This window comes from Oryx dammah, unplaced genomic scaffold (genome assembly GCF_014754425.2).
Source record: "Oryx dammah isolate SB20612 unplaced genomic scaffold, SCBI_Odam_1.1 HiC_scaffold_11205, whole genome shotgun sequence".
Taxonomy (NCBI): Eukaryota; Metazoa; Chordata; class Mammalia; order Artiodactyla; family Bovidae; genus Oryx; species Oryx dammah.
In genome coordinates this window covers 16,655-32,809 of record NW_024080598.1, presented here as the reverse complement: position 1 = coordinate 32,809, position 16,155 = coordinate 16,655, and the positions used below count along the sequence as shown (strand labels likewise).

General features: G+C 38.4%; 1 protein-coding gene across 1 annotated transcript in view; it reads right to left on the bottom strand.

Moving 5' to 3' along the window:
- Positions 1-83: 83 nt before the first annotated feature.
- The window catches only part of LOC120860835 (olfactory receptor 4F3/4F16/4F29-like), a gene marked incomplete at its 3' end in the record, with an annotated part of 17,034 nt that continues 962 nt past the window's right edge, over positions 84-16,155 (bottom strand). Inside the window, exon 2 of the mRNA XM_040236542.1 lies at positions 84-485. Coding sequence (XP_040092476.1) covers positions 84-485 — 402 coding nt within the window. The remainder of the gene's footprint in view (positions 486-16,155) is intronic.

Here is a 16,155-nt window from a genome sequence, read left to right as displayed (position 1 = left end):
GCTGACACCAAGGGCCCAGGCAGCAGCCAGAAACAAAATGCACATCCCTGGGCTCATGATGCTCAGATAGTGGAGAGGCTTACATATGGCAACATATCTGTCAAAGGCCATGGCTATGAGCAGCACCATCTCCACCCCACCGATGACGTGGATGAAGAAGATCTGAGCAATGCAGCCTCCAAAGGAAATGACCTTACGCTTTCTGAAAAGGTCATAGATCATCTTGGGAGAAGTGACAGAGCAGGCTCCCAAGTCAATGAAGGAGAGGCTGGCCAATAGGAAGTACATGGGGGAATGTAAGTGAGGATCAGTGGTCACAGAAAACACAATGAGGATGTTTCCAGTCATGCTTGCCACATAGAGCACAGAGGAGAACACCAGGAGGAGCAGCTGGAACTCCCATGAATGAGTGAGTCCCAGAAACACAAACTCAGACACCACCGAGTGATTCCCTCCATCCATCGATCCAGCCAACAGGGCTGCCACTGAAATACTGATAAATATGAAAATGAAGAGGAAAGTGTGATTACGGAGATGATAATTTCTGATTTCAGTATTCTCATAATGAATTAAAAGTATATAATTATCCAATTCCTCAAATATACAAACAAAAAGACAACAACATGGTACCATCACAATGTTTGAGCTGCATGTACTTCAACCCTATCATCACAAATACTCTCACTGCAACATTCTGTTCTTAAATTAACAGAGCCGGCAAATACAAAAGATTCCAACGTGTCCATGACATTCATCAGCTGTTTTTATCACTTCTGGGGACTTCCCTGGTGGTGCTCTGGTTAGAAATACACCATGCCATGCAGGGAACAGTGGTTTGACCCCTGCTTGCTGAACTAAGATCCCACAAACCTTGGAGCAACTGAGCCAATGCTCTGCAGTCACAGCTATAGAGTCCATGCACCTCAACAAAAGATCCCACATAATGCATCAAAGATCCCACGTGCTGGAACTAAGATCTGACATAGCCAATAAGTAAAGATTCTTTTTTTTTTTAATATTTTTTAATTTCATTTCTGATATTGACTATTTCTCATGTCTAAAATATTCCATCATGTTTTTATATATATTCTCATAATCCACTTTTCTCACAATTCACTGACAAAAAGTAGTGATGAGAGGAAAACATGATTGACTGGTCGATTGTCACCTGGATTGAAAGTTACATGATACTCGAATTGATAGTCTCCTGTCTTTTATCCTTATCTCAGGATAAGCTGTAGATGGAGACAAAATAAAGAGAATGTGGTATATAAAACTGGAGATCCCACAAGTATAGTAAAACAGGGGAAGTATGTGGACTTCAATAAGAAATAAAACAACCACTGTTTCCATCACATTTTATCATGGCCAAGGCTATTCTGGGTGCCTCTAGTCTCCACATAATTTTTCATGACTACAAAATCCCTAAACTGGACTCAAAACTCAGCAAGACTTTCATAATGGAGCCTACAGCAGCTAGGTGTGAAAGGCTTTCTCTAGACCTAATCAATGTATATTTGGGGAATTTCTGCAATTTCTGCTAAGGTATATATCTAAAGCAGCCACAGATGATGTAAAATATATCTGAAAGCATTTTTCTGTTCATACATGTGAAGGTATTGAAGTCAGCACTTAGAATAGTTGAGATATTAAGTAGTGATTCATCGGTGTCTCAGCTTTCCCTTAATGTCATCTCTTATGTTCACTGATACCCCCTTACACCTTAAAGTATTCAGTATCACTTGCATGATAACCTATTCTGATAGCTGATATTATCCTGCTTAATTTTACTTTTAAATCTAGTCATGTATTTTATCTTCAAGGCAATTTGTATATTATTGATTTATAATTATAAAATATGAGGAATATCAAACACTAATAAGTCCCATTATAGGAGGGCAGATGAGATTCCTTCTTGATCTTAAATCATAATATGCAAAGTTACTTCTTTAATACATAGAGTATTTATATGTGAGGTGGAGGGTAAGCAGACAATGGTGTTGTGTTTCTCTGTGTGCAGACACCCATCTCAGTCACTCCTTCTAGAATAGAGCAGTCCCTGAAAACATCTGCTAGAGGTTAATTTATTTAGGACTTAATGAAATGCAGTAGAACAGGTATACTGATATCTTTCATTTTTCGAGGTACAACTCCAGACCTTCTCACTCAAAGGGCCATCTGACTGGTGCCCTCATTCATCATAGACTGCACAACTGACTGAGTCTGTCACTATATTCTGACTCCAATTCTGGGTCAGCATCATTGGCATGAATGTCTTTCTATTCTCATCTACATATATTGACTACACTATCATCTCCGAATCCAATGGTCCACAGTCTCAAGGTGCACACTTTCGGTTACCAGAAACCTGAGGCTTGGAGTAGGGTGCAGGGAACAACCAATTTCTGCTGCTCATCAAGTTGGAGAGAGTCACCAGGGGATAAGATGGATGGGATAGATATACAGAGGAAGGTAGTGGAGGCACAGGATGGGGGGAAGACAAGAAACTCAGTAAGTATTGAAAAAGGTCCAAGGTTTTGGTGACGAAAAGCACATGTTCTCAGTGTGATGAGATGAAAAGCTGGCGTGGAATTATATGTGGGCCATTTTGTCCAAGATGGTTATCATTCACATGAAAAACACAAGGCCACATCCAGGTTCACATAACTGGGGGAACTGGAAACCAAAAGCTGGGTCTCTTGACTCTTATTCTAGAAAGACAGACTAGAGAAAATGATCAAGTTAACAAAAAAAAAAAAAAAACATAATTTTTCTTGGTGAAAATCAAAACAAACCAGAGGTACTCATACACTACCCATTATTAACATTAAATTATGTATCTGCTGCTGCTGCTAAGTCGCATCAGTTGTGTCCGACTCTGTGTGACCCCATGTATCTACCTAATAATGAGTAAATATTACCTAAAAACAATTAAAGATTATTTGACTAATACAATGGTAAATTATATTTGGGAAAGTGGTTATTCATTCCTGTTATGTTTGTGGTCTGGGTTCTTCATATTTTTCTGGTTATGCAACTGGTCATTACAACTGTAAAACAATTAAGATGGTGTTTCCAAGGAGGCTATTCTTTTGGTCTTCCTAAATTTTATTATCTTCAAAGGATAACTAAAGTGAAGTCTCTCAGTCATGTCCAACTCTTTGTGACCCCATGGACTGTAGCCTACCAGGCTCCTCCGTCCATGGGATTTTCCAGGCAAGAGTACCAGAGTGGGTTGTGATTTCCTTCTTCAGGGGATCTTCCCGACCTAGGGATTGAACCTGGGTCTCCTGCATTGTAGGCAGATGCTTTCCTCTCTGAACCACCAGGGAAGTCCATTAAAATCCCAATTAATTATTACAGCTTTTATTGACTTTTACCCTCTTAGTCGCAGTGGCTGCCATGGCGCACAGGCGTGGCTGAAAGGAACTACCCCATGTCCTAGGTAAGGAGCAGTGGCTGTGCTTTGCTGGAGAAGCCGTGAAGATATACCCCACATCCAAGGTAAGAGAAACCTAAGTAAAAAGGTAGGCACTGAGAGAGAGCATCAGAGGGCAGACAGACTGAAAACACAATCACAGACAACAGGCCAATCTGATGACAGGGACCACAGCTTTGTCTAACTCAATGAAACTAAGCCATGCCATGTGGGGCCACCCAAGACGGATGGGTCATGGTGGAGAGGTCTGAAAGAATGTGGTCTACTGGAGAAGGGAATGGCAAACCGCTTCAGAAATCTTGCCTTGAGAACCCCATGAACAGTATGAAAAGGCAAAAAGATAGGACACTTAAAGATGAACTCCCCAGGTCGGTAGGTGCCCAATACGCTATTGGAGATCAGTGGAGAAATAACTCCAGAAAGAATGAAGGGGTGGAGCCAAAGCAAAAACAACACCCAGTTGTGGATGGGACTGGTGATAGAAGCAAGGTTCGATGCCTTAATAGATAGAAGCAAGGTTCGATGCTCTTAATAAAGAGCAATATTGCATAGGAACCTGGAATGTTAGGTCCATGAATCAAGGCAAATTGGAAGTGGTCAAACAGGAGATGACAAGAGTGGACATCAACATTCTAGGAATCATCGAACTAAGATGGACTGGAATGGGTGAATTTAATTCAGATGACCATTATATCTAGTACTGTGGGCAGGAATCCCTTAGAAATGTACTAGCCATAATAGTCAACAAAAGAGTCTGAAATGCAGTACTTGGATGCAATCTCAAAAACGACAGAATAATCTCTGTTCATTTCCAAGACAAACCATTCAATATCACGGTAATCCAAATCTATGCCCCAACCAGTAACACTGAAGAAGCTGAAGTTGAACAGTTCTATGAAGACCTACAAGACCTTCTATAAATAACACCAAAAAAAGATGCCCTTTTCATTATAGGGGACTGGAATGCAAAAGTAGGAAGTCAAGAAACACCTGGAGTAACAGGCAAATTTGGCCTTGGAGTACAGAATGAAGCAGGGCAAAGGATAATACAGATCTGCCAAGAAAACGCACTGGTCATAGCAAACACCCTTTTCCAACAACACAAGAGAAGACTCTACACATGGACATCACCAGATGGTCAACACCAAAATCAGACTGATTATACTCTTTGCAGCCAAAGATGGAGAAGCTCTATACAGTCAGCAAAAACAAGACCAGGAGCTGACTGTGGCTCAGAATATAAACTTCTTATTGCCAGATTCAACTGAAATTGAAGAAAGTGGAGAAAACCACTAGACCATACAGGTATGACCTAAATCAAATCTCTATGACTATACAGTGGAAGTGAGAAATAGACTTAGGGACTAGATTGGCTAGACAGAGTCCTGATGAACTATGGATGGAGGTTTGTGACATTATACAGGAGACAGGGAGCAAGATCATCCCCAAGAAAAAGAAATGCAAAAAAGCAAAATGGCTGTCTAAGGAGGCCTTACAACTAACTGTGAAAAGAAGGGAAGTGAAAAGCAATGGAGGAAAGGAAAGATATACCCATTTAAATGCAGAGTTCCAAAGAATAGCAGGGAGAAATAAGAAAGCCTTCCTCACTGATCAATTCAAAGAAATAGAGGAAAACAAGAGAATGGGAAAGACTAGAGAACTCTTCAAAAAAAGTAGAGACACCAAGGGAACATTTCATGCAAAGATGGGCTAAATGAAGGACAGATATGGTAGGGACCTAACAGAAGCAGAAGATATTAAGAAGTGGTGGCAAGAATACACAGAAGAACTGTACAAAAAGAGCTTCACGACTGAGATAAGCATGATGGTGTGATCACTCACCAAGAGCCAGACATCCTGGAATGTGAAGTCAAGCGGGCCTTAAAGAAGCATCACTACAAACAAAGCTAGTGGAGGTGATGGAATTCCAGTTGAGCTATTACAAATCCTGAAAGATGATGCTGTGAAAGTGCTACACTCAATATGCCAGCAAATTTGGAAAACTCAGCAGTGGCCACAGGACTGGAAAAGGTCAGTTTTCATCCCAACCACAAAGAAAGGCAATGCCAAAGAATGCTCAAACTACCGTACAATTGCACTCATCTCACACGCTAGTAAAGTGATGCTTAAAATTCTCCAAGACAGGCTGCAGCACTACATGAACCATGAACTTCCAGATGTTCAGGCTGGTTTTAGAAAAGGTAGAGAAACCAGAGATCAAATTGCCAACATCTGCTGGATCATCGAAAAAGCGAAAGAGTTCCAGAAAAACATCTATTTCTGCTTTATTAACTATGCCAAAGCCTTTGACTGCGTGGATCACAATAAACTGTGGAAAATTCTGAAAGAGATGGAAATACCAAACAACCTAAACTGCCTCTTGAGAAACCTATATGCAGGTCAGGAAGTAACAGTTAGAACTGGACATGGAACAGCAGACTGGTTCCAAATAGGAAAAGGAGTATGTCCAGGCTGTATATTGTCACCCTGCTTGTTTAACTTCTATGCAGAGTACATCATGAGAAACGCTGGGCTGGAAGAAGCACAAGCTGGAATCAAGAATGCAGGGAGAATTATCAATAACCTCAGATATGCAGATGACACCACCCTTATGGCAGAAAGTGAAGAAGAACTAAAGAGCCTCTTGATGAAAATGAAAGAGGAGAGTGAAAAGTTGGTTTAAAGCTCAACATTCAGAAAACTAAGATCATGGTATCTGGTCCCATCACTTCATGGCAAAAGATGGGGAAACAGTGGCTGACTTTGTTTTTCTGGGCTCCAAAATCACTGCAGATGGTGACTGCAGCCATGGAATTAAAAGACGCTTACTCTTTGGAAGGAAAGTTATGACTAACCTAGATGGCATATTAAAAAGCAGAGACATTACTTTGTCAACAAAGGTCCATCTAGTCAAGGCTATGGTTTTTCCAGTGGTCATGTATGGATGTGAGAGTTGGACTGTGAAGAAAGCTGAGTGCTGAAAAACTGATGCTTTTGAACTGTGGTGTTGGAGAAGACTCTTGAGAGTCCCTTGGACTGCAAGGAGATCCAACCAGTCCATTCTAAAGGAGATCAGTCCTGAATGTTCATTGGAAGTTCTGATGTTGGAGCTGAAACCCCAATACTTTGGCCACCTGATGCGAAGAGCTGACTCATTGGAAAAGACCCTGATGCTGGGAAAGATTGAGGGAAGGAGGAGAAGGGGACAACAGAGGATAAGACTGTTGGATGGCATCACCGCCTCAATGGACATGGGTTTGGGTGGACTCTGGGAGTTGATGATAGACAGGGAGGCATGGCGTGCTGTGATTCATGGGGTCACAATGAGTCGGACACGACTGAGCGACTGAACTGATCTGAACTTTGATAGTGAGTCTTTCGCTAACTCCTGTAAGTCAAATACCTGAGAAAACAGTTGGAAAAAAAAAAAACTATGAACTATGAACATAATAAATACTCTCTAATGCAGAATACAATATGTCTATTGAATAGTGATATTTTGATGATTGGGGGGGTAGCAGGGGAGATGTGTTCAAGAGATTCAAGTATAGAAGATAACTACTGTCAGCAATACCTGGTGGGTAAGCTGCTCCAAGGGCATAGATACTTACCTGGCTCTAGAAGAATTACTGAAAGAGAGAAGAAAGATATATACAAATTTGGGGAAATATCTAGAATTACATAATATGAAAATGCTCTTTAATATTAACTACCATTATTCACAGGCTACCCAGGTGGCTCAGTGGGTAGAGTCTGCCTGCAGTGCAGGAGAAACAAGACACAAGCTCAATTCCTGGCTCAAGAATATCCCCTAGAAGAGGGCAGGGCAACCCACTCCAGTATTTTTGTCTGGAGAATCCCATGGACAAAGGGACATGGCATGCTACAGTCCACAGGGTTGCAAAGAGCTGGACAAGACTAAAGTGATTCAGCACACAAACAAGCACCATTATTCACATGTATATAGTTCATGGTATATACCCAGACACATAGAAAGTCAAAAGATAGTTCTCGATTGAAAGGTTATGGGTGGTTCAGTAGTAAAGTATCTGCCTGCCAATGCAGGAGATGCAGTAGACCCGGGTTTGATCCTTGGGTTGGGAAGATCCACTGAAAGAGGAAATGGCAACCCACTTTAGTATTCTTGCCCAGGAAATCCCATGAACAGAGAACTCTGGTAGGCAAAAGTGCACAGGGTCACAAAGAGTCAGACACGACTGAGCAACTGATCACACAGGCATTAATAGTCCAAGGCTGTATTAAAGTCATGCCATCTTTATTATTCTTGATTCTCCCCATCATCTTTTTCAATAGTTTAAATACACTTAAGGGAAAGTGTCTTACTTAAAAACTTAGAGTGGACAAGACCATTAGACCTCCAGTGAGAAGGCGCCTATAACTTTACAACACATTTCTCATTGGGGATTACCTAGCATTCACCTCCAAACCAACAGCCAGCACTCAACCTGTTTTCCAAAAGTTTATGTGTGCATAGAAAAATAAAATATAGAGAAATACTGAATTTAAAATATGTAAAATATCTTAAAGATTGGATAGAGGAGAAATTAGAAAAGATATGCACAATGACAAAAAAGAAAAAGAAGCAGGAGAACAGAGATAATACATCAGGGTTCAGAGAGTGTGAAATACCATAGTCTCTATTTCTGAAAACCCAGATCAGTTGAGGAGAACATCACCCTCTCCCCTTTAATTCACTGATTCAGGGCTGCTCCTGACTTTGCAACACTGGGTTGCATTTAAGGAAGGCAGATAGTTCTATAATTTGCCCAGTCAGGCTCACAGAGTTTCTGTGAAAACCACACTTGATAATGAATGGCAGGTTGCCTCCACACTGCACAATGATATACACATTTAATTCACAGTAAAAAATTCAACTCTTATGACTTGAGGAGTCTATCATATACTAAGCAGAAAAGGTATACAGGACAATAGACAACAAGCACATGAAATTCTCCCCCGTGTATGTTTTCTTTATATTCTACCATCCCAGGAGGGCTCTCTGTCTGGGCAGCATCTGCTATTAGGGTCACAGTACTGTTATTTTCAAAGGTGTGGTTCTTCTATGTGGTGGATTTACCACATGGCTATATGTTCATCTTCAAAAGTCCAGAAATCATTTTTAAACATTCATCTCTTAATTTCTTCAGTCCAAAAATGCAAAAATTCACAGATTTCTTTTCATGCATTATAGTGGAATGATTAATAGCTTGGGCTTTGGCATTAATCTTTTCTATTTTAGTTGAAGCTCAGCAGCAAATTTGCTGTGTGAGCATGGCAGTTACTTTATCTGAGATTCAGTTTTCTCACTATTTCTCACTGAGATAATAATACCTCCCTTGTAGGTTGTTGTGAGAAATATATGATATGTATGTAAACATACCTACCTCATAACCTAGCACGTATGCATGCATGATCAGTTGCTTTTGTTGGTTCTGACTCTGCAATGTTATGGACTGTAGCACTCCAGACTCCTCTATCCATGGGATTCTCCAGGTAAGAATACTGGAATGGGTTGCCATGCCCTCCTCCAAGGGATCTTCCCCACCCAGGGATTGAACCCAAGTCTCTTATGTCTCCGGCATTGACAGGTGGGTTCTTTACCACTAGCGCCACCTGGGAAGCCCTAAGTGGCTATTAAGTATAGATAATTATTCCTGATATTCTGAATCCTCATTATTCTAAATTATTAATATTTAAACTAGACCTTATTTATGCCTACACTTGCACCCAGTCAATTAAGAATATTTCCCAAATACTTTTATTTCTCAAGGGCGGTATTAACCAGAGAGCCTAAGGTTGCAGGAAGAAGCTTAGTGTTCTCATCAGGTTGTAACCCTTTCACTACTGCCATCCCAATAATCCAAAGGCATAAATTTCAATTTCTCATATTAAAAAAGTTAAGTTTTCCCTAACACTGGATATTTCTCTTGTCTTTATGGTTAAAACGTGAGGCAAGTAGGAAGAAAGGGCAAGAGCAGGTGCTTCAAGGGATTTCTGAAGGCTGAGTCCATCCAGGAGCAAATATGTATTGATCTGCTGAGCCAAACTATGCAATATAAGCTGCTAAGGAAAATATAATTTTCTCCAAACTGTCTTTTTCATTTGGTATATTAAATTCTTTAGTTATGACTTCCACTTTGACTGTACAAGTTAAAAAAAGAGGCAGTTTAGGCATATGACAAAGTCAAATGGTTATTCAAGACTGAAGTCTTAATAATGTTCTATTCTCATTCTTATCTTCTCACTTATTCATTTTGTTAATTTAAAATGAATTTGCTTTCTAAATACTAGGTCTCATGAAAGACCAATGTTGAACAAAGTCAATCTTTGTCAAACACATATAGAAATGTACATCAGGCATTGTATGATATAGGTCACAGAAGTGGACTAGACCCTCTAAAATATGAGAAGAGTGGGAAAAGGTAATTCCAATGATTAGAAAAGACAGCATAGCAAAAGTAACACTGTGTATACTTTTAAGACATAGTAAATATTATAATATATGAACATGGGATCTAAAATGTCATTTCAATCAAATGGTAAAATATTAAAAATACATAACTTTGGTATTCACTAGGTTAATGGTGAAGCATGCAGATTGTCCATTTCATAGACATTGTTTTAGAAAAGAGAAGAAAGACTGGTACAGATTAGTTTCTGCCTGACATTGAGAACTAATCTCAGATATTCAAGATATTAAATAATTACAGGAAGTCAATGACAGAGAGTGTGCAAGAAATTGATGATGAGGCTAGTTATTAAGGAAGATACTCTATCCATTACTGTGATAGGGCAGTTGGAGGAAAGAAGCAATGGAAGCAGGGAATTCTCTTAAGTGAATGATGAAATAAAGGAGATCTGGGAGGCCATGCTGCTGACGAGGACTACATAGTTTATCTGCAACAGTATTGATACAAGACACAGAAATATTGAGAAGTAAAAACCCAAAGAAACTGGTGACGGATTAAAGATGATGTGAGTGTGAAAGACGGAAGTCAAAGGTGACACCAAGATATGTGCATGAATAGGTCAACTGTGGGTTCATTTTTTAAAAGAGGGTAGTTGGACATGGAATTTACAAAGGTGGAGAAAATAGAGTTTAAGATATTAGTGAGATACCAGGTGGAAATATGGGACAGGATATATGGAAAGAAGTATAAATTCAAGACATAATTATATCATAACCCATGTAAGAGTGAAAATATATAAGACTGAATTCGTTCTCTGAGAGCAAGAGTACAGAGGGAAAAAACAAGATAAAGGAAAGAAAGCAAAGATCCCACCATGTAGAACATTACACTGACAGTGTGAAAGGAAGCAAAGGAGCCAATGACTTGGGCAGAACAACCCAGGAGACAGGACAACTGGCTGTGAGCCAGAGAAGCCAAAAAGTGAATCAAGAACCAAGCATGAAAACTGAGAACTAAGGGAGGGAGTAGAGAAATGTGACAGTGAAGAGAGGGGGATGATAGAATAAAGAGAAGAAATAAAAGAAACGGAGATACCAGTTGACATGTTTTCTACTTTGGAAACAAGTGGTTTAGGGCCAGTGTATCATAGACACACATTATAAATATCAAATGGGTTCATTAAGGAATGAATCATATAATAAATGTGATGAGTTGTCAAATAATAAATGAATGAATAAAAGGGCCCCATTAGGGGCTGGAAGACAAAGTTTTCAGAGACTCTGCATGCCACTCTGTTGTAACACATACCAGCAATGCTCAGCATCTTGAAATCAACCAAAAAGAACTTTATTAGGATGAAAAGACAGAAATAAAATGCAAACAGGAGGTTACAAAGGGCTGAAACATTTCTACTCATTGTATACTACAACCAGATAGACTGACCATAAATCACAGGCCAGAAAGAAAAGCACATGATACCAAAAAAATAAATGTTAACACGAGGACAAACACTTGAGATACTCAGAAAAGAAGATGAGTGTTCCCTGATATTCGTCTACAGATTTATGCTCATTATTTGAAGGCTTGTTGTGCACTTCCCCTTATTCATATCCTTAACTGTCCATATACACGACTCTTCCTCATGGGCCTGATCCCTGCTCTATCCTCCTTCTCTAGTGCCAGCAGAAAACTTCCACAGAAAGTTAACATCACAGCGAGCTGCAGAAAAACTCAGTTTTTGCATTCCTGGAATACAGAAAACTTGGCTAGTAGTAATTTATTCACTACTGATTTTATTTTTTTCCTACCTACCTGTTTTGTCAAGGGAACTAAGAGAACACCATCATTAAAGATTCAGACAGATACAGTTCTCCCAAAATCAACCAGATCCTACGAAGTATCATTACAGACACACACAAATAGTTGTATAAAACAGTCAGAGCAGCAGCTAATTACAACCCCAGGGGTAGTGACCAAGTGATGCTGTGGAGATCTGGGACTGCTAAGAGGAAGTCAGTTGGCCTGGGGGATTATCACCTATGGTCGTTTTGGTTTTACCACTATAGCCAGACAAAGAAGCTGTTAATGAGGAAAAATGAAAAACATTCAGGTTTCTTATGACAAAGGTACCACTGAACATGTTTTAGAGCTATTTTAATCTTTATGATGATTAAAGGTAAGCGCCACAGCCGCATTTTTAAATTGTCTTTTAAAATGTTTAATTGTCTAATCATTTCTATGTTGATATTACAATAATATTCAACTTAAACACAAAATATATAATAATATAAAAATAACAGTGAAAGTGTTAGTCACTCAGTCCTGTCTGACTCTGTGATCCCATGGACTGTGACTACCAGGCTCCTCTGTCAATGGAATTTTCCAGGCAAGAATACTGGGGTGGGTAGCCATTCCCTTCTCCAGGGGATCTTCTCAACCCCGGGAATGAACCTGGATCTCCTGCATTGCAGGCAGATTCTTTAACATCTGAGCCACCAGGGAAGCCCAATACATGGAGATAAAACCATACAATATTCCATGAAAAAAGGTGGAGAGAATATATAAGGAATTGAGGTTAAATTGACTTCAAAAATAACACTTTCATGCACAGTCTATTAAATCTCCACAACCACACTATGAAGTAGATGTAGCTACTGCCACATATTCTCAGACAGATTATCTAAATTACACAGATATTAAAAAGTTGGCCTAATATGAATTTAGAACTTTATCCAATTTTATTCTTTCTTACTTGAATTACAGATTTTGTTTGGTAAAGTATCTGTTCAAATCTTTTATTAATTTAAATTGCATCTTTTTTTTATTACTGAGAGTTCCCTATAGATTCAAAATACAAGTCATTTTTCAGATATATGATATGCAAATATACTCTTCGCACTTATATGGGTTGTCATTTCATTAACTGAGCAGCTGCTACTGCTGCTAAGTCGCTTCAGTCGTGTCCAACTCTGTGCGAGCCCATAGATGGCAGCCTACCAGGCTCTGCGGTCCCTGGGATTCTCCAAGCAAGAACACTGGAGTAGGTTGCCATTTCCTTCTCCAATGCATAAAGTGAAAAGAGAAAGTGAAGTCGCTTAGTTGTGTCCAACTCTTCACGACCCCATGGACTGCAGCCTACCAGACTCCTCCATCTATGGGATTTTCCAGGCAAGAGTACTGGAGTGGGTTGCCATTGCCTTCTCTGCATTAACAGACCAGACATTTTCAATTTTGCTGAAGAACAATTTACTAACTTTTTGGATTTTATGTTTTTGGTTTCATATCTTAGAAATCTTTACTAGCTTCAGGTGACTAAATTTTCTCTAATACTTTCTTCTAGAGGTTTTATTGTTTTAGATTTTACATTTAGGTCTATGACCATTTTGAGTTAATACAGTGTCAGATATAGGTTGAGCTTTAATTTTCATTATAAATGTTTGTGTGTGTATGCGCAATGCCTGACTCTTTGCAACTCCATAACCAGCCAGGCTTATCTATCCATGGAATTTTCCAGGCAAGAATACTGGAGCAGGTTACCATTTCCTACCCCAGGGGATCTTCCCAACCCTGGGATCCAACCCACATCTCTTGCATCTCCTGCATTGGCAAGTTGATTCTTCACCACTGTGCCACATGGGAAGCCCTTATATATGTTTATTTCAGCACAATTTATTGAAACAACTCCCTGTTCTCCATTGAATTGTGTTTGAACATATTTGTGGGTTTATTTCTTGATTCTTCTTTCTGTTATTTGATGCATGTATACGTTTTAAAATTCAACTTTACTTTTTGAACATTTATTTTGGCTATTATAGTTCCTTTGCATTTCTATAAAGATTTTAAAATCTGTTTGCTGATATCTCTAAAAATCTGATGATGTTTTGACTGGGATTTTTGTTGAATCTATGGATGACTTTGGCAAGAATTGACATATGAATAACATCAGAGTGTTCCAATTTATGATTTGTGATGTGCTTAGTCACTCAGTTGTGTCTAACTCTTTGCGACCCCATGGACTGTAGCCAGGTTCCTCTGCCAATGGAGATTCTCCAGGCAACAATACTGCAGTGGGTTGCCATGCCCTCCTCCAGAGAATCTTCCCAACCCAGGGATCGAACCCAGGTCTCCTGCATTGAATGCAGATTCTTTACCAGCTGAGCCACCTTGTATCTTTTTTGATGTATTGCATCAGTGTTTTGTAATTATCAACATACACTTATATCTGTAGTTAGGTATTCCATGTTTATAAGTGCTATCATAAATGGAATCTTTAAAATAAATATTTTGGTTTCCAACTGTTCATCTTCAGTATGTAGAAATACAATTGAATTTTATATATTGACATGAATCATGTGGCCTTACTGAACTCACTTTAATTTTTGAAGCTTGTTTTACACATTCATTAGAATTTACTATATAGAAAATCCTATCTTTAGTGCATGGAGACCATTTTATTTCTTCCTTTCTAAACCATGTCTCTTTTTCTCTTGCCTTATTCCACTGGCTGGGATATCTAGTGTGATTATAAGTAGGAATGGTAAGGATGCACATCTTTGCCTTATTCCCAGTCCTAGAATGAAAACATTCAGTCTTTCACCAATGAATATAATGTTAGCTGTAAGATTTTGTTGATATTCTTAATCAGATTAAGGAAATTCCTTTTTTCTTCCTTTATTGAGAATTTTTATCATGAATAGTGGTTTAGTTGCTAAGTCGTGTCTGACTCTTGAGACCCCATGGACTCTAACCCACCAGGTTCCTCTGTCCATGGGATTTCCCAGGCAAGAATACTGGTGTGGATTGCCATTTCCTTCTCCAAGGGATACTCCTGACCCAGAGAGTGAACTCAGGTCTCCTGCATTGCAGGTGGATTCTTTACTGACTGAGACACCAGGAAAGCCCGTGGGTATTTAATTTTGTCATGTTTTTTTCTACATCTATTAAGACAATCAGTTTTAAATCTTTTTTTAAAGTTTTAAATTTTTTTAGTTTTAAATCTTTTTTCTGTCAATTGATACTGAACTGTTCAGCCTGCCTTTCATTCCTTGACTAAACCCCACTTAGTTATGATGTATTTATCACATCTATATATATCCCATCTTGACTGTCAAATACTTTGTTGAGCATTTTGGTGTCTCTGTTTATGGTGAATATTGGTCTGTAGTTTTTTGTTTTGCTTTGTTTCTTGTAGTGTCTTTTTATGCTATCACAGCAATGTTGATCTCAAAAACTAACTTGTGAAGTTCCCTCCCTATGATTTTCTGGAAAAATTTGTGTAAAATTGATATTATCTCTTCCATAAATGTCTGACAGAATTTGCCAGGAAAATTTATCTAGACTTTCAGAGATTTGGAGGGAAGGTTTTTAAACTAGGAATTCAATTTTCTTAACTAATATAAGACTATTCAAGTTGTTTGTTTATTCTTGAGTCAACTCGTATATTTCATTTTTTAAGAATTAAAATGTTTCATTAGAATTAAAAGTATGGGCATGAGTTACTTATAATATCTTATGATTATTCTCTTGATGTGTCTAGAGTAAAGTGAGATCACATTTTCCCCTTCTAATAATGACACTTTAGACTTCTCAGCAATCTCTTTCAATTGTATTGATAGTTCTCAAAAATTTCCTTTTGGTTTCAATGTTATTTCTTTATAGATTTTACTATTTTCAAGAAGTTTTTTTTCTATTATTGTTATTGTCTCCTTTACCATATTTAACTTTCTCTTCTCATCCTAAAGAAATGGCAACCCACTCCAGTAGTCTTGTCTGGAAAATCCCATGGACAGAGAAGAGAGGTAAGCTACAGTCCATGGGGTTGCAAAGAGTCGGACACGACTGAGCCACTTAACTTTCCTTTCTCATCCTAAAGTGAAATATTACAGTATTGGTTTAATAATTTCTTTGTTTTTTAATATTAGCTTTAAATTGTATAAACTTTAAACACTGCTCTAGCTGAATTCCACTAATTTTAATATTGTATTTTCATCTATATTCAACTCACATACTTTGTAATTTCCCTTATCACTTTCTTTACGACCTATGTATTATATGAAGTATACTGTTTAATTTCCAATTATTAGGAGATTTTTCAGATATCCTTCAATTTATTTTTAGTTTAGTTCTATTACTTTCAGATAATTTTCTGTGTAATTTTAATTCTTTTAACTTGGTAAGTCTGCTTTATTGTCCAGAATATGTTCTGTTTTCAACAATATTTCATGTCACACTTGAGAAAAGAGTATACATTTTGCTGTTGTCAGGTAGGTTGTTCTACAAATGATT